Source organism: Myotis nattereri, assembly GCF_964212035.1.
Source record: "Myotis nattereri genome assembly, chromosome: 3".
Classification (NCBI taxonomy): Eukaryota; Metazoa; Chordata; class Mammalia; order Chiroptera; family Vespertilionidae; genus Myotis; species Myotis nattereri.
In genome coordinates this window covers 162742039-162762108 of record NC_138077.1, presented here as the reverse complement: position 1 = coordinate 162762108, position 20070 = coordinate 162742039, and the positions used below count along the sequence as shown (strand labels likewise).

Sequence of the window (20070 nt, the reverse complement as noted above, 5' to 3'; positions counted from 1 at the left end):
TTCGCGGCCCCGGCCGGAGCCACCTTTCGTCTTCCATCTTCACTGCTCTGGCTCTCCTTGAGTCTTCGCTCGGCCACTTGGAGCCTACGTATGCAAATTAACTGCTATCTTTGTTGGCGGTTAATTTGCATATTGTGCTGATTAGCCAATGGGCAGCATAGCGAAGGTACAGTCAATTACCCTGTTTGTCTATTATTAGATAGTATTATGCAATTTTATCCTTCATATAAATTTTATAGCTCAGGAAAATTAAATTGACATTTTCCTACCAACCTAAAAATTAGGGAAAAAAAGTTTTTCTTGCTTTTTTGAGCACAGCTCCAAGCAATGTTTAAATTCAACTCAAAAACTAGTAACATACATAACAAAACCAGCAATGAAATTATCTATCAGATCAAAATTCAATTAAAATAGAAATTTTCTCCTTGTGTTGTGAATAGCCTTCTATATCAGGATCAAAAACTTTTTCCATAAAGAGCCAGAGAGTAAATAATTTAGGTTTTTGCAGTCAGTATATATTTGGTTGTGTTGTATACTCTTCTATGTATTTACAATTCTTTAAAAATATAAAAAAGCATTCTTCTTGTGCAACAAGCCACGTCGAATTGTGCCCACAGGCTAAATTTTGTAAACCCTTGATCTATATCATATACTGAAACATACATACATGAACACACACACACACACACACACACATATACAAACACAAACATTTTTTCTCCCATTCTACCTTATAGACATTTGGAGAAGAATAGAAAACAAGTGCATATATACATATTTGGATATTGATATATACATTTACAAACTTAATTGTGAATTAAATTTAAAATAAGAAATTTGTAACTTGCAAAAGTATTATAGAGATCCTAGAAAACATATTAGTCTTGCCTATTATAATAATACTAAAGGCACGGTGCATGGATTTGTGCACTGGTGTGGTTCCTCGGCATAGCCTGCAGGGATCAGACCAAAACTGGCAGTCCAATGCCGACTACTGCTCCTGCCTGCTGCTCCTGCTCATCCTGGCCCCACTGTGACTGTCACTGCTGCTGCTCGGTAGGCTCGCTGCCCCTCCCCTGTGGTGTCCAGGCTGCTGTGGCCAGCCATGATTCCTGCATCTGATGCCCATCGGTCAGCTGAGTGGTGCTCCAGCTGTGAGAGTGCACTGACCACCAGGGGGAAGCTCCTGCATTGAGTGTCTGCCCCCTGGTGGTCAGTGTGCTTCATAGCAACTGGTCATTTGGTCGCTTAGGCTTTTATATATATAGATGGCTACGCAAACCAAAATGAATTTAATGTACATTTAGTGAAGCTGCATAGTACCTGAAGATCCGGCCATTCTGGCTACCTGTATTGATATATTGTTATCTCCAATGTATAGCTGACTTAAGGGAACAGATACTTCCTTTTCCACTTTCCTAAGAGCTAAGACATTGTCATATAACTTAGCATCAGCTTATTTAATGCTTTCTCCCTGAATTTATACTTGTTTTAGGAATGATCCAAAAGCCCAAGGACAACTGCAGCAGAATGACAAGGTGTCATATAGTTAATAAATGGAAGCTCCCTAAGAAAACTCTTTCTCTGGTGGAGTTTTGGCTCTGCATTGCCTCTCATTGCTACTTATTTCTCAAGTTCAATTCTTGTGGCTTCCTGAATATTCTGTGAGCTTCCAGGATAAGCCTCCAACAAATTACATTATTCCCTCAGTCATTTAGAGTTAGCTTCTATTGTTTGCAGATAAAAACTCTAGATGCAACATAACCTATAATTTTCCAAATTTTTATGCAGGAAGGATAAGAAAAGTACTTGCTTTAATTATTTTATGAAAGGAATTTTAACTAATGAGCTATTCATAAACACACAACCAGAAAACTACAGCAAGCATATTATAATCCCTCTATCTGACATTGATGCTACCTACTAGGTCTACTATATAAATATAAAGAGTTTGGGGAGATATTCTACTACTAAAATAAATGCCTTAGTTTTCTTCATATTATATTTATATTAAATATATAAATGTAGTACTTTCTCTTCTTTTCATCTTTTTTTTTTTTTTACTAATCTTCAATTTGTCTCTTATAGTATCTGTGAAATAATTATATTTATCTCACATAATTGCTGTGAGGATTGAGTGAGCTAATTACATTTAAAACTTTAAACATGAAAAAGTATATTGCAGTAAAAATAATTTAGGAATGATAAAGTCACGTTAGTTTTGTGAAGTAATATACAAAGCTACTGTACCATTATATAACATGTTATATTATACTAGAGGCCCAGCACACACAAAGTTGTGTGTGGGTAGGATACCTAGGCCTAGCCTGCGATCTGGGCCATCTTATGCCCACTCACCAGTCCCCAGCCCTGACCCACCACCACCACCCATCCCATTCACCACGTGGCGACTGATGGGAGCCTGTGGGCCAGGGGGAGGGACCAAGAGGTCTGCCTTCCACCTGCTCGCCAGTCCCCAGTACCGCCCCGCTGCCACCCACCCCTGGTGGTCAGTGCAGTCATAGCGACCAGTCGGATGGTCAGACACTTAGCATATTAGCCTTTTATATATATAGATTACAGGCATCTTTCCCCACAAATCTTATTCAAATTCTATTCATGCATGCTAAATTTTGAGATACCATTTCCATGCACAAGGTTTTTAATCTCATGTTACATGCATATACAGGAAATCTTGATTCTAAGAGTGAAAAACTCAATTGTAGGAGCATAAGCTAAAGATAAGTCCCTTTAATTAGATCTTTATTTCATATAAAACTCACACTAAATTTAAAGATGAGACAGAAATAATATTTTAAATAAATATGCACCTGTCAGCAGCTGCCTGATCCTCTTCCACATCTTTTATTCCATATAATTTTACTTATTTCCACTGTGAGCCCAATTTCTCTCACACTTTGACCTTAGTTTGAAAAGTATATGGAACCTCTTCTTCAGAAGTTGCAGGCACCGTATTATAGTCAGTTGATCCTCATACTTTTCTCTCTCTAGCAGGGCTACTGCCGTCTATGATTTAGCCATGCAGGCTAATGCAGGAGACCATTCTCTCTGCCTACCACACAATGCTGAATATCATTTCAATGAAACTTCCTAATCTGGGTTTCTCAGAGGCTGTCATTGCCCAATTCTAGATCTATTTTAATCCTACCTATATTTCAGGGTCAAATTTCATTTCTATCTTCTGTATTCTATCATTTAGCATCTGAAAATAAGCTATATAAAAATATTCATTTACTTTTTCCTATATGTGATGTTTGGTATGACTAATATATATAGAAATTGATGACAGAGTACCCTATCTTGTCTCCCCAAGTTCAGTGTTCAGAGGTTCTGCCAAGAAAGGTGTTCCTCTATTTGCAAATGTCAGCTACTGGAAACAATGCAAGGAACAAAGAGAAAGAAAAATACAATTAACCAAATGACAATGTAGATTGATATGGTAGCAGATGTTTCACCAAAATTATCTTCACATTCAAACAAAATATGAAATCCTAATATATGTTTCATGGTTTATATTTCTATTGTACCCCATTATATAGAACATGGTCTATATTTCTATTTCATCCCATTAAAGGGGAAATTCAGTATGTTTTAGATTGCTTTTTTTTAATTTAAGAGAAATACTGTCATAATTACTCAATTAGTAATTAATAAATACTTTATTAGTTATATACATATACGGTCAATTTTTTTTAAAAAGGAAAAGTATCAAATTTTTATTATGCCAAATATTATGAGCTATTACTATATTTGCCTCTAATTGCTACTTATTGTGGTGTGTTTCTTACAACTAGTTCAAGTCATCTATAAAGTACTGTTTTAATAGGAATTCAAAAATGAATATTATTGGAGAGATGCCTTTTTATCATTGATTTTCTTAACATTTTAGTTTAATATTCAAATAGTAGAGAAAATAAACATACCTCAAAATTTTTCTAACTAGGAAACCACGTATCCATCTTTGAATAATCAAAATTGGTGAATTATGAGCCATGATTTCATTTATTTTTGAAATAACAAAGTTGATGTTATTAATTTCATCCTCATAGGTTGATCCCTGTATAAAGAAAATATGTTTAATAATTATATTTCATGAAATTATTTCCTAAAGACACTTTAAACTCGGTACTCTCTTACTAGAAACTACTAACACATTCACAGTTATCTTAAAGGCATAGCAGTTGAATAATATACATTTTCACATATATTTTATTAGATCAGTAAATCAAGAATTAGTAGCACCAAATAACTTCAATTCTCTAGCAAAATGCAAGATCTATGATGATAACCTCCTCTATTCTCTAGATTCTTCTCTCAATCTGATAGCATAGATATCAACTTTGACCATAAGTATGTCAACCTCTGAAAAGTAGTTATATGAATAGGTATTCAGTGAAACTCTAAAAGTATTCTGTGGATCCCCATGAAGAAAACTGGCATGTTGGATCCATAAAATAATTTACAGTAGTTCAAAATTTTGTTGCAGCTTAACTACCATGTTGGACACTTTTATTGGAACAGAGCACATTCCCCTTGGGAAAGATATGTTCTCACTTTAAAGAAATTATCTCTAAGATCTCTCACCTGCAAATTGTTTAGATTTGGAAATACAGACTCCCTATATCTTATCATTTTACTGTAATAATTTAGTAATAAAGCCAACTTGGTTAGGTTATGAATGTAAGGATTCTGCTTTAAAAAAAAAAAAACACTAAAATTTGTGTTGTTTGTAAGGCACCTTCCCTGAAAATCACCAAACCCATCATGTTACAAACACACACCTTTTCTGCCTATACCTTCAATCAGCTATGTACTGCTAGAATAACAACACAAAATCTTGCAGATAAGTGCTACTTCACACCGCCCCATAATATGATTATAGGAGATCAAGACATGCCATCTAAAATATGCTCCTTTGGCATATTCATTATTTTGAGTGGAAGACACTTGAAAAATGGCAAAAACAGGGAGGGGATTTCTCTGAACTTCCATTATCTGCCTAAAGCAGTGATGGAGAACCTTTTGAGCTCGGCGTGTCAGCATTTTGAAAAACCCTAATTTAACTCTGGTGCCATGTCACATATAGAAATTTTTTGATATTTGCAACCATAGTAAAACAAAGACTTATATTTTTGATATTTATTTTATATATTTAAATGTCATCTAACAAAGAAAAATCAACCAAAAAAATGAGTTCGCGTGTCAGAGGTTCGCCATCACTGGCCTATATCAACCCTAATCACATCATCTTCGGCCTACAGTAATTGATCCTTCTGACACCATCTGTCCCTTAACCACTATTAATCTGCTAGTAAAATACTGGATTAGTTTCCTTTAAAAAACTTTGTCAATGCCATTAATTCATATAGTAACAAACATGACAAATTCACTCTAATTTTCCTACTCAAATAACTTCAATAGATCTTCACTGCATTCATTAAGAAATCTAAACTTCTTGGTATGTCATTCAAGGTTCTGTTCTATACTCTCCACCCAACTTCCCATTAATTCCTTAAATGAACCTCAGACATTTTGATTGTCCTTAAAAGGGTCATGTATGTTCCTAAATTTGATTACACCATATGACACAATGAGAATACCTAAATGATTATTCCTTTAGGGCCCAAGTTAAGAGATAAATACTGGCTCATTTTTTATGTCCCTAATTTTTAAAACTATTATTATAAAACTAGAGGCCAGGTACAGGAAATTCATGTACGGGTAAGGTCTCTAGGCCTTCCTTCCCCCCGCTGCTGGCTGCCGACTGGGACCTTCCTTCATTCTGCACTGCCCCTGGTGGTCAATGCACATCATAGCGAGTGGTTGAACTCCTGGTCCGTCAAACTCCCAAGGGGACAATTTGCATATTAACCTTTAATTATATAGGATAATTATCATAGTTAAATTTTGTTAAATAAAAATATCACATACAATTTTAAAAGTCTTCCAGGTCTCCAAGCTTTAACATGCACAATCACTTTCAGATGTGATCACAACTGTTCAAATGATTTTCTATTCTTTGTCAAATTTCAAAGCATTTCTACATAGATTTACATATACTTAGAGAATATTATAAACAGTGTTCTGAATAATGCTTTTTTACTTGATATACTTTGTACATGATTTTTCTAATACCTGAAGAGCTAGCCATCTCTTTTGAACTGTTATATAACGTACTTGTTCCAATATTCATACGCCATGAAGCATTTTTTCTCATATTATTATCTATCCACTTAAGGATTTTGTAGCCTGTAACTAAAGTTTTCCAATAGCTTCTTTCAACATTTAAAAAAATCAATGTAAAATGATGCTATGAACATGTATGTTTATGTCACCAAATTAATGATTTAAGAATTGAATATTTTGTACTCTTCACTAGGGGCCCAGCATGCAAAATCGTGGGAAACCCAGACCTGGCGCACTGCAGGATGCAGCGTCAAGTCCCGCACCACAAGACGCAGCGTCAAGTCCCGCCAGTGCCGCGGGACCCATCAATTCACCTCCTGGTGACTGGTCTTTGGTCATTATGGTGTTACGACCACTGGGTTTTTATTATATAGACTAGAGGTCTGGTGGACAAAATTTGTGCTTGGGAGGGGGGGGAGGGGGTTCCCTCAGCCCAGTCTGCACTCTTTCTAATCTTGGACCCCTCGGGGGATGTCTGACTGGCGGTTTAGGCCCAATCCCAGGGAAGGGGCCTAAACCTTCAGTCAGACATCCCTCTCACAATCCTGGACCGCTAGCTCCTAATAGCTCACCTGCCTACCTGGTTGCCCCCAATGCCTCCCCCTGCCGGCCTGGTTGCTCCATGCAACCTGAATATTCAGTTGTTTGGTCGTCCCTCACTAACCCTCCAGCTGGCCTGGTCATAGGCAGCCTTCTTGTGAGGGCATGAGGATCAATTTGCATATTACCTCTTTATTATATAGGATTATTCACCTAAGTTGCCCCTTAAGGCATTGAAAAAAACAAACTATTTCCTAATGCATTCATTCAAATGTGAAAAACTTGAAAAAAGAAGTTATGCTTTCAATGAAAAAACACCTATTCTGAATCAACAAAAAACTTCCAGAACTAATAAATGAGAATAGGGAAGTAGCAGGATATAAGGTTAAGTGAAAACATCAATTGTATTTACATATATTAGCAAAATCTAATCCAAACATAAAATTAAGTAAATAATTCCAACCCCAATGTCAAATAAAATACCAAAAAAACTTTAACAAAAAGGATTTGTACAATGAAAATTACGAAGCATTGCTCAGAGAGTTAAATAAACTCAGAGACAGTTCACACTCAAGAATGAGAATACTCAATCTTCAAAATATTGGCAATTCTCCACAAATTGATCTATAAATTCAATAGAATCTTTATCACTATCACAGCAAGAATCGGCGTCAAAATTGATAAGCTTATTCTAAAATTCATTTGTAAATTCAAGGGGCCTTGAATAGCCAAAACAATATTGGGGGAGAAAAGGCAAAGTTGGAGGACTCAGACTTTCCTATTTCAAAATTTAACTACAAAGCTAAAGTAAAGAAGACTGTGGCAATGCCAAATATATGTATGTATGTGTATATATATATATATATATATATATATATATATATATATGCTGGGATATAACTGAGAGTCCAGAAATAAACCTTTACATTTATGACCAATTTATTTTTGATACATACCAAGACATTTCACTAGGGAAAGAAAAATCTTTTCAACAATTTGTGTTGGTATAATAGAATATCAACATGCAAATATAAACTTAAACCCTTACTTCGTAACATGAATAAAATTCATTCAAGATAAAACATAGATCTAAATTTCTTAACTAGCCCTGCCTATTGTGGCTCAGTTGTTTGGAGCATCATCTGGTACACTAATGGTGTAAGGTTTGATTCCTCGTCAGGCCCCATACCTAGGTTGTGGATTCCATCCCAGGTTGGGGCTTATGCATCTGACAGGCGAGAGGCCACAGATGGATGTCTCTCTCTCTCTCTCTCTCTCTCTCTCTCTCTCTCTCTCTCTCTCTCTCCTGTTTTCCTCTCTAAAAAATTAACAAAAAATAAATTTCATAACTAAAATTATTAAACTTCTAGAATAAAATGTAAAAGAAACATTTTAAAACCTGGAATTAGGCAGAGTTCTTAAATACAACACCAAAAGTATGATACATAAAAAAATTATTCATAAAATAGAACCTCATAAAACTCAAAACTTTCTGCTTCAAAAGAGACCATTAAGAAAAATAAAAGACAAGCTATGGAATGGCAGAAAATATTTGTGATTCATATATCTAATAAAGAACTTATACCCAGATATCTACACTATAAGGCGAACAGCCCACTTTAAAAATGGGCAAAATAAATCTCTATAGACATTTCACAAAAGAAGATATATGAGTAGTTATAAGCAGATGAAAACATGCTTATCATCATTACTCACAGGAAAATAAAAATTAAAGCCACAAATGAAATATCACTTCACACCTAGTAGAATATCTATAGTGCATAAAGGTAATTTTTTTAAAAAGTAAATTTAAAAAAAAAGAATGTGAGAGCAGATTTTAGTGGATGACCTGCTGTTCTCCCATACTGCCGGCAGTATTGGAATAAACGCTCATATATGACTCCAAAAAAAAAAAAAAAAAGAATGTGATAGAAAAGACAGAAAATACTAAGAGTTTACAAAGACATAAAGAAACTAGATCCCTCATGGACTGGTGGTTTCTGGTTTTTAGAAAGCAAATTCAGTTTCTGAATAAGTTAAACATAAAATTACTACACAATCCAGCAGTTGCACTCCTAAGAATCTACCCAAGAAAAATGAAACCTTATGTCTAAATAGAGACATGTATGTAGGTGTTCATAGCAACATTATTCATAATAGCAAAAACTGGAAATAATCCAGATGCCCATCAACTGATGAATGTACAAAGAAAATATACTATATTCGTATAATAAAATATTACTCATCAATCAAAAGGAACAAACTACTGATTCATGTTACATTAATGAGCCTCAAACCCATCACAGTAAGTGAAAGATGGCAGATGTAAACAACTACTTATTGAATGATTCTGAAAGAAATTTAGAGCCAGGACAGCGAGTCTTAGGAGATAAGAGAGGGTCCATGGGAGAGGAATACATAGATGAGGGCTTGGAGATGCCAAAATGCTTATCTAATATAATAGAGGACAGAGGAATGTTGCAAGATAAAGGGGAGAGGAAGATAGGGACACCATGTGGGCTGTGGGCTTTGAGCTTTGAAACTGATACTATGTAGCAGAGTGAGCAATGAGGAAAGCAAGGGGGTCCTAAATTAAGGAAGGTACAGAACTACAGCATATGTAAATCATAGACAAAGGAACACAGGACAGATTTCAGATGATAGGTTTTTGGATTTAGATTTTTGAGAGAGAGAGAGAGAGAGAGAGAGGCTTTCCCCATTTGAGGGCCCCTGCTCTCAGGTGGAGTTTGTATATGCTTCCAATAAACTTCCACATTTTTATTAAAGAAGCCTTTAGTCCACAAGTTTATTCTTCAAACTTCGTTGGACCAGGGCTCACAAAAAGAAATCTGCACCCCGAACCCCATGTTTCAATTCCTCTCCATTAAATGCTTAGAAAAGGAAATTTATGGAGACAGAAAACAACCAGTGTTACCTAGGGCTGGGTGTTGAAGTAGGGATTACCTGCAAATGGGAAAGAAATTTTTAGAATGGTAAAAAATTTCCAACATTGAATTTTGGAGGTGGTTATATAACACTGTTAATTTATTAAAGTCATTGAATCACATATGTAAAATAAGGGAATTTTACAGTATGTAAGCTATAGATCCTTAAAGCTATTAATGGAGACATTATATTTGTTTCTCTACAATTTGGTATTTTTCTGCTCAACAATTTTTATGCAGTAAACATACAAGCTTTTTAATAAATTCACATATAACACATTACTAATGTATCATTAGTATACGATATCATATAAATGTTGCAAAATATTAGTTTTATATAATTTAGATATGAAGCTTAGAAGCTAAAATTTAATTTCTATAAATTTATTTAAAACAAACCATAAAGAAACCATTTACCTTTTTCAAAGGAGGGCAGAAATTAAAGAAAAGCCGATGGTTATATGTTTTGAATCTTTCAGGAAGATGAAAGTTCTGAACTATTTCTTCATCAGAAATAACATGATGATCCAATGCTTTGAGAGGCAATATAGTGTTGACAAGAACATGTCTATATCCTTTTTTAAGGCTTACTGGACAATCAAACAAAGTGAGGGCAATGAGGCTTGGACATGCAGATAACATGCATACATTCTTTAACTTTGCAAACCCATTGTCATGAAGATAGAGAAGTTTTAGGCTTTTTAATCTACTCCAAAATCTGACATCTGGTAGACTCTTTATCTGAAATATTATTAATAATAGTGCTTTAAATACATACATAAAATTTATATCAATTGCTTAGAAAATGAAATATATTAAACATCCTCTAAAATTCAATATTTTCCCAAATGGAAGCTTTCTCATTAGTAAACAGAAACAGAACTTCTAATTATCCAAATGATGACTAGTATACAAATATAATATGATGTAGTTAAATAACTATCATTATTAATATAATTGAATTAATAAACATGCATATTTCATCCAGTAAAAATGCCTTTGTAATAGGCTGACTCTCTAAACCTCTCTACAATACTTTCTTTACAAAAAGAACTGAAAAGTCAAATCAAACAATGTGATAACATCACACTAATTAAATATAAAAATTATATGAACCTTTCACAAGAGGCAGCAAAAAAGCTTTTGACAAATTCGACATCCACTTATGATAGCGACAAACTCACAGATAAATAGCATGCTGAGAGCTGTTGGGGTTGGGGGAGGGATTGAGAGAAAAAATAAAAAAGAAACTCATAGAGAGGGACAAATAGTGTGGTGATTACCTGGAGAAGGGGGAAAGGTGGAGGAGTATGTAGGGGAGATAAATGATGATGGAAAGGGACTTAACTGGGGTGGTGAACACACAATACAGTATACATAATACAGTGTGGTAGAACTGTGCACCTGGAACCTGCATAATTTTATTAAACAGTGTCACCCCAATAAGTTCAATAAAAATAAAAAAATTCCAAAAAAATATATAAGTTTCTTGTATTTTCATACACTAATGACAAACTATCCGAAAGAGGAATTAAGAAAATTCCATCTATGATTGCACCACAAAATACCTAGGAATATTTTAACCAAAAAGGTAAAATACCTATGTACACTGAAACCTATATGACATTATAAAAATATTGAAGACACACATAAATAAAAATATATTTTATGTCCAACGAATGGGAGAATATTATTAAGAATACCCAAAGCATTCTTCAGATTCCATGCAATCCCTATCAAAAATGTCAATGGCATTGTTCACAGAAATAAAACAAGCAATCCTAAAATTTGAATGGAACCTGAATAGACAAGAAGAACAAAGCTGGAGACAACAGATTCCCTGATTTCAAACTACATAATAAAGGATTAGTAATCAAGCAGTATGGTATTGACATAAAAACAGGGACACAGTTCAATGGAACAGAATAAAGATCTCACAAATAAATGCACACATATATAGTCAACTGACTTGCAAAAAAGAGTCAAGAAAATACAATGATCAGGAAAGGACGGTTTCTTCAATAAATGATGCTGGGAAAACTGGACAGACACATGGCAAAGAATAAAACTGGACCGCCATCTTATACCATAATCAAAAATTAACTGAAAATGGATTAAAGACTTGAAAGTAAAACCTGGAACCATAAAAATCATAGCAGAAAACACAGACGGTGTTTTAGTCACGTTAGTGATATTTTTTTGTTTTTTTTTGTTTTTAAATCTGAAACAAAGACAAAAAGCAACAAAAGCAAAAATAAACAAACGAGACTAAATAAAAATGAAAAACTTCTGCTTCACAAAGGATACTATCACTAAAACGAAATGGCAATTAACCAAATGGAAGAAAATATTTGCAAATCTGATTTGTAACCAAGTGGTGATGAACATTAAATAGAATATTGTGGTGATCATTTCACAATATGTACAAATATTGAATCACTATTTTGTAAACTGAAATTAATATAATGTTACACATCAGTTAGATGTCATTTAAAAAAATAATTAAGGAGCAAGAAGTATTCCCAATCCAGACTATGTTTTTAAGAAGTAAAGTAAACTAAATCACAGTTTATTTTATATGCTTTTAAATTAAAATTTTTGGCCCTAACTGGTTTGGCTCAGTGGATAGAGCGTTGGCCTGTGGACTGAAGGGTCCCAGGTTCGATTCCGGTCAAAGGCATGTACCTTGGTTGTGGGCACATTCCTGGTGGGGAGTGTGCAGGAGGCAGCTGATCGATGTTTCTCTCTCATCGGTGTTTCTAACTCTCTATCCATCTCCCTTCCTCTCTGTAAAAAAATCAATAAAATATATTTTTAAAAAAATAAAAATAAAATAAATAAATTAATTAAAATTTTTGCTTATATTTGAAATTTTACATTTCTACATTTCATATTTTTATTTATTTTTATATTTTATATAAAATACTATCTGGATCAATAATGCTTATTAAATATAATTTCACATATCTGAAAATATCTGCAATGGCTACTGCTTACCTGATTCCCATGGAGATCAAGTTTGACTAATTTTATACAACTTCCAATTGGACTAATATTGGTAATAAAATTGTTTGAGAAGATGCATATTTTAAGAGAGATACAAGATTGCAAATTTTCCATAGATTTTAAATGAAGACCAGTGTACTTCACAAAAACAAAATCTTTCTGATCTTCTATTATGTTTTCATTATAGTGACTCCATTCTTTATGACTGATTAGCTCTTTTGTGACAGTTGCATGAAACATCTAGAAAAAAATGATAAATTTCTTTTAAAATGTTTTTTTCTACTTTCAAACAAATCCATTTATAATAATAAAAATGCAATATGCTAATTAGACCATACATCCTTCCATACAAAGCCGCAGCGGGGGAGGGGGGGGCGAGGTAAAGGTGGCAGAGGCCCCAGGCTGCGATGGTGGTGGGCAGGGGCCAGGGCCAAGGCCCTTGTACAAATTTCATGCATTGGGCCTCTAGTATGAAAATAAAAACATTTGCTAATAGTGATAAAAATGGGTACAAACTAAGTTAATTTTTGTAAAAAAATCTAATTCCCATAAAATCTATCTTAAAGCATCTTACATGTCTAACATTTATATAACTACAACTCAAAACTGTATTTTTGTCCTCACCAATAAATTAACCAGTAAGAGAATGAAAAACTTTCCTATTCCTAAAATACTTAGAGAAAATGAAATTCAGTAAAATAGTTGACATGAAAACATCAACTGTTGGCAAGACAATTAAACAAACAATGGAAACTATATCTTAGCTGACCTTGTATAATAGTTTTTGTTAACAGATATTTTCAATAAAGAAATTATTTGAATTATGAACTCCTAGCTCAGGAAAGTGGTATTTTTTGTTGGAGAGGCTAAAAAATGCAGCTAAATGAAATTAAGGTGCAATAGAGGGCTTCAACTGTTATAAATATTTATTTTCTAAAGAGATAATTAGCAATTATAATATACTAGAGGCCCAGTGCACAAAAAATTGTGCACTCGGGGGGTGGGGGGGGGGCGGTCCCTCAGCCCGGCCTATGCCCTTTTGCTGTCTAGGACCCCTCGGAGGATGTCCACCTGCGGGCTTAGGCCCACTCCCTGGGGGATCAGGCCCAAGCTGGCAGTCAGACATCCCTCTGGCAGCCTGGAAACCCTCAGGGGATGTCCACTTGCCAGTGGGAAGCAGGCCTAAGCTGCAGTTGGACATCCTTAGCACTGCTGAGGAGGCGGGAGAGGTTCCCACCACCACCGCTGTACTGGCAGCAGTCAGCCTGGTTTGTGGCTGAGCAGAGCTCCCCCTGTGGGAGCACACTGACCACCAGGGGGCAGCTCCTGCATTGAGCGTTTGCCCCCTGGTGGTCAGTGTGTGTCATAGTGACCAGTCATTCCCAGTCATTCTGCTGTTAGGGTCAGTTTGCATATTATCCTTTTATTATATAGGATAGAGGCCTGGTACACGGGTGGGTGCCAGGTGGTTTGCCCTAAACAGTGTCCCAGATCAGGGTGGGGGTTCCACAGGGGTGCCTGGCCAGCCTGGATGAGGGGCTGATGGCTGTTTGCAGCTGGTCACACCCCCTTCAAGGTGGGGCCCCCACTCTGGTGCCTGGCCAGCCTGGATGAGGGGCTGATGGCTGTCTGCAGTCTGGTCAAGCCCCCCCAGCCCCACCCAGTGGGGACCCTCACCCCATGGAGGTTTGGCCAGCCTGGGTGAGGGGCTGATGGCTGTTTGCAGGCTAACCACACCCCATTTAGGGTTGGGGGGTCCCCATTGGGGTGCCTGGCCAGTGTGGGTGAGGGGCTGAGGGCCGTTTTCAGTCAGGCCAAGCCCACCCCGGCGACGGGAGCTCCCAGCCTCTCCTTTTTGTTTTTCTTATTCTGGGACTTATTTACCTTCTATAATTGAAACTTTGTAGCCTTGAGAGGAGCTCTGAGCCGGCCAGGGCGGGCGAGAGGGAAGCCTCCTGCTGGCTCCAGCTCCGTGGCCACAGCCTGCTGAAAGCAGGTATCTGGGGTTTATTTATCATCTATATTTGAAACTTAGTTGCTTTGAGTGGAGCTCAGAGCCCGGGCCACAGCAGGCTGGGAAGCTTGGCTTTCTCCATCATTGGGGCAACCAAGCCTCCTGCTTGCTTCAGCTCCATGGCTGCTGGCCACCATTTTGGTTGGGTTAATTTGCATATAGTCGCTCTGATTGGCCATGGGTGTGGCTTAAGGCATAGTGAAGGTATGGCCAATTTGCATGTTTGTCTTTTACTAGTGTAGATAAGGTGGGGCAAAAGTATGTTACAATTGTGCATATGAAAAAGAAAATAAATAATCCTATATAATAAAGAGGTAATATGCAAATTGCATCCTTGTATAAGATGGCCGCCCCCATGTGGTCACAAGATGGCCACCCCATGTGGTCACAAGATGGCCCCCACAAGATGGGCAGCTAGGGAGGGCAGTTGGGGGTGACCAGGCCGGCAGGGGAAGCCAATTGGGGGCGACTGGGCTGGCAGGGGAGTGGTTAGGGGGTGAACAGGCTGGCAGGCAGAAGCAGTTAGGGTCGATCAGGAAGGCAGGCAGTTGAGTGGTTGGAAGCCAGCAGTCCCGGATTGTGAGAGGGATGTCTGACAGCCAGATAGGGTCTAAACCCACAGTCAGACATCTCCCGAGGGGTCCCAGATTGGAAAGGGTGCAGGCCAGGCTGAGGGACACCCCTCAGTGCACGAATTTCATGTATCAGGCCTCTAGTAAATAATAAAAAACTCTGTGCTTCACGGTCTCACAACTGTAAACCTACTTTTGCCCCACTCTGTATTTATGTTTAATTCTATTAGGCAATTAAGATCTATAATTCTAATATTTTCAAATATAAGTTTATCTAAAACTTCTGGATTAGAACTTTCTTTAAAAAATATATTTTTATTATCTGATTTTTAGAGAATAAAGAAGGGACAGGGAGAAGGGAGAGATAAAATATCAATGAGAGAGAAACATCCATAGGCTACCTCCTGCATGCCCCCTACTGGCGATCAAACCAACTATGGAGCATATGTCCTGACCAGGAACTGAACCAGCAACCTCTTGGTGGATGGGCTGACCTTTAACCATTGAGCCACACCATCTGGGTTGGATCAGAGCTTTTTGTGCAATTTTACATAGTATTTCTCATATATATGAAATTTATCTTATTATGGGTAATTTTGCTTTTATAAAAGGCAGGCACACAGTGATAGCTTAAAAGAGAATATATAGGCTCAAGTGGCCTATATGAGAGTTTTTGGTTGAGAGTAACCCCCTTATTCACTGGAAGAATCTATTTCTACCATGTGGAGGTAAACTGGGTCAGCATAATCCAAATGAGAGTAAATATGAAAATCCAGATAAACCCTTGCAACTCTAGAAGACTGACTGCTTTTTATAACCTAGCTACGGCCTAAAATCATAATCCTCAAATTCTAAATATCAATCACCTAAAAAATTAATAAAGAGGCAGATTCCTTGGGTCCTATATAATATCTACATTATCAAAGTCTGTGGGCTCTGAGCCAAAAAATTCTTATTCCGTCATGCCCCACTTCACACACAGTTTCCCCTGTCAACATGCTGCATTAGTTAACAGGAAATCATGTTACAAGAAATCCAATTTTAATGCACTATTATTTTTAAAAAGTTGAAGTTATTTTAGTTCATATACTCATAATAAAACCTTTGGATGACCAACACACATCAACCAGCATGAACTGAAGAAGCCATGCACATGTGTTCGATGCTCTGTAATCCTGGACCCTCTTCATCTGGCTTAAGTTTCTTCTTACAAAAAAGTAAAAATAAAATTTTAATGTGAAGATAAAAATGTCTTAATGTGCTTCTCTACAACTTCCAAACAAATAGCTATGCCTAGAGTAATAAAAACAACCTAACTTCCATTAACTGTAAATGGGCACAAAGAATCTTAATGGGAGTGACAAAATGTCCTAACCTGGATTGTGGTGACTGCTGCACAATTCAGTTAATTTACCAAAACACACACACACACACACACACATACACACAACAACAACAACAACAAAAACCACATTAAATTGTTCAGTTATAATTGGTGGAGGAAGTTAATGGTATATAAAGTATACCTCAACAATTTGTGAAAATTTATTTCACTCTTTTTTAATGGCACTTCAGATACTATTATCCTCCCATAGAAAAAAAAGCCCGAATGCCTCCACAAAATATCATTTTTCAACTTACTGTAGTACATTTTGTCTAATGTCCCATTTAAAATGTGGAATATAAGATTAAATACATAATTTCCATTATGTTTTACCAGTACAGAATGATGGATTTACTAAGCTATACTGACTTATTTTATCTAGTTACTGTAGCTTATGACTTTAAGCAATCATATCACACTGTTTGATTATAATAAATATAAACTGAAATAAAAATCCCTAGACTTTTTCACATTCTACAATGAACTGCTGAGGAAATTTAATCCCACTAATGTAGTACACAATATTTTTTATATTTAATTTAAAAATTAGTGAGTAAAAATTGTGAATAACAGAAGAGAGGAAAATTCAAAACCATACCTTGATAATGTGTATATGTATTTCAAGCACATTTTGTTTAATGTAATTATTCCAAGAAAAATTAAAATTCATTTTATGGCTATCCTTCCAAGATCTAAGAAATGCTGCATTTAACACTCTGTGACAGAGAAGAGAACCAAGATGGTGGCATAGGTAAACACCTATACTTGCTGCCTCTCACAACCACATCAAAATTACAACTAAAAGGCAGAACAACGACCATCCAGAACTGCGGGAAAGCTGGCTGAGTGGAAGTTCCACAACTAGAGAGGTGAAGAAAGTGCATTGAGACTGGTAAGAGGTGCGGAGGCACGGAAAGTGCTGGCAACTGGATGTGCTGCACTTTTAATTGGGAGGGAGATACAAGCTCCCGGTTGCTCTGAACTCCAGTTCCAGGCGAGATTCTGGGAGACCCAGAAACATACGGGGAGAAACTAGACTGTCTGGCATCGGAACAGGAATGCGAGGGCGGCTTTCTCGAAGAGGTGCTCGCAGTGATCATTGTTCCTGCATGGGAGGCGCGGGACGCGGAGACCCAGGGGCCTCTCTGGTGCACGGCTGACTGGCAGCCATTGCTGTTTGCTCCGCCCTGGTAATTCCCTGAGACCCCGCCCCACCCAATTTACAACCCCACCCAAGCTGTGCACATTGGCTTTTGCATATGAATAGCATGTCCTTTATCCGCCTAAAACCTGTCAAACTGCAACTGGGTCAGAGAGCCCTAGAGCTTCCAAAAGAAGGCCCAAGGCCCCGCAGCAGCAGCCTGACTTGCTTCACAGCTGGACTTTGGGCACTTCCAAACCCCATACAAAGAGGAAGAGTTTATAGACTCCTCTGTCTCTATAGCACCTGCTGGGTAGCCCCAGATAGTGGCTGACCTTGAATTTCCTTGGATATCCAAGAGCCAGTGTACCCCATGGTCAGAGTGAGACTATACCGGATTACAACTCTTCACATCCATAAGAGACACACTCAAGGGGCAGACTCAGTGAGCATCAAAGCCCTACTGAAGAAAGTCCTGCCCCATAAGGGTGTCGTCTGCACAACAGTTCTTCCAAAGTAGACACAGCTGGTCATCACAGCCAATTGGCCTGGAGGTCAACCTCCCAATGATACCAACAACAATCAAGGGTTAACTACAAGACAGTGCAAACAGCCCAGAAAGGGGTACACCAAGAGTGTCCATCTCAGGTGACTGGGGAGGTTGAGCCACTGGGCCCTATAGGACACCTGCCACACAAGGCCACTCTATCAACTCAAGGAGACTTAGCAACTCTACCCAATACATAGAATCAAACACACAGAAGCAGCCAAAATGCAGAGACAAAGAAACAAGTCACAAATGAAAGAAATGGAAGAAAGCAAAATACTGGATATAGAGTTCATAACCATGGTTATAAGGTTACTCAAGAATCTTCTAGAAGCCAAAACCGGTTTGGCTCAGTGGATAGAGCGTCGGCCTGCGGACTGAAAGGTCCCAGGTTCGATTCCGGTCAAGGGCATGTACCTGGGTTGCGGGCATATCCCCAGTAGGAGATGTGCAGGAGGCAGCTGATCGATGATTCTCTCTCATCGATGTTTCTAACTCTCTATCTCTCTCCCTTCCTCTCTGTAAAAAATCAATAAAATATATTTAAAAAAAAAAAAGAATCTTCTAGAAACCTCTAAGAAATTTAGTGAAACCCTCATGGATATGAAAAAGGACCAATTAGAAATTAAGCATAAACTGACTAAAATAAAGAATAATATACAGAGATCCAACAGCAGACTAGAGCAGTGATGACGAATCTTTTGAGCTCAGCATGTCAATATTTTGAAAAACCCTAACTTCACTCTGGTCCTGTGTCACATATATTAATTTTTTGATATTTGCAACCATAGTAAAAAATAGATTTATATTTTTGATATTTATTTTATATATTTAAATGCAATTTAACAAAGAAAAATCAACCAAAAAAATGAGTTCATGTGTCACCTCTGACACACGTGTCATAGGTTCGCCATCACGGGACTAGGGGATCCCAAGAATCAAGTCAAAGATTTGAAACACAAAGAAGCAAAAAACACCCAACTGGAAAAACAAAAAGAAAAAAGAATTCAAAAATATGAAGATAGTGTAAGGAGCCTCTGGGACAGCTTCAAGTGTACCAACATCTGAATTATGGGGGTGCCAGAAGAAGAGGTAGAGCAACATATTGAAAACTCATTAGAAGAAATAATGACAGAAAACTTCCCCTACCTGGTGAAAGAAATAGACTTAAAAGTCCAGGAAGCTCAGAGAACCCCAAACAAGAGGAATCCAAAGAGGACAACACCAAGACACATCATAATTAAAATGCCAAGAGCAAAAGACAAAGAGAGAATCTTTAAAGCAGCAAGAGAAAAACAGATAGTTACCTTTAAGGGAGTACCCATACGACTGTCAGCTGATTTCTCAACAGAAACTATGCAGGCCAGAAGGGAATGGAAAGAAAAATACAAAGTGATGAATAGCAAGAACCTACAACCAAGATTACTCTATCCAGCAAAGCTATCATTTAGAATTGAAGGTCAGATAAAGAGCTTCACAGATAAGGAAAAGCTAAAGGAGTTCATCACCACCAAACCAGTACTATATGAAATGCTGAAGGGTATTCTCTAAGAAGAGGAAGAAGAAGGAAAAGGTAAAGATAAAAAATTATGAACAACCAAGTGACAACAAATAATTTTTATCAACAAGTGAACCTAAAAATCAAATGAATAAAAAAACCTTATGAACAGAACAGACTGGTGAATGTAATAGAATCAGGGCCATGGAAAGGGAG

The 20070-nt window shown here is 37.1% G+C and overlaps 1 protein-coding gene across 1 annotated transcript in view; it reads right to left on the bottom strand.

Moving 5' to 3' along the window:
* The window catches only part of LRRIQ3 (leucine rich repeats and IQ motif containing 3), a gene marked incomplete at its 5' end in the record, with an annotated part of 83318 nt that extends 70380 nt beyond the window's left edge, over positions 1 to 12938 (bottom strand). Inside the window, 3 exons of the mRNA XM_081086059.1 lie at positions 3945 to 4078; positions 10110 to 10433; positions 12690 to 12938. Coding sequence (XP_080942185.1) covers positions 3945 to 4078; positions 10110 to 10433; positions 12690 to 12938 — 707 coding nt within the window. The remainder of the gene's footprint in view (positions 1 to 3944; positions 4079 to 10109; positions 10434 to 12689) is intronic.
* Positions 12939 to 20070: the final 7132 nt, after the last annotated feature.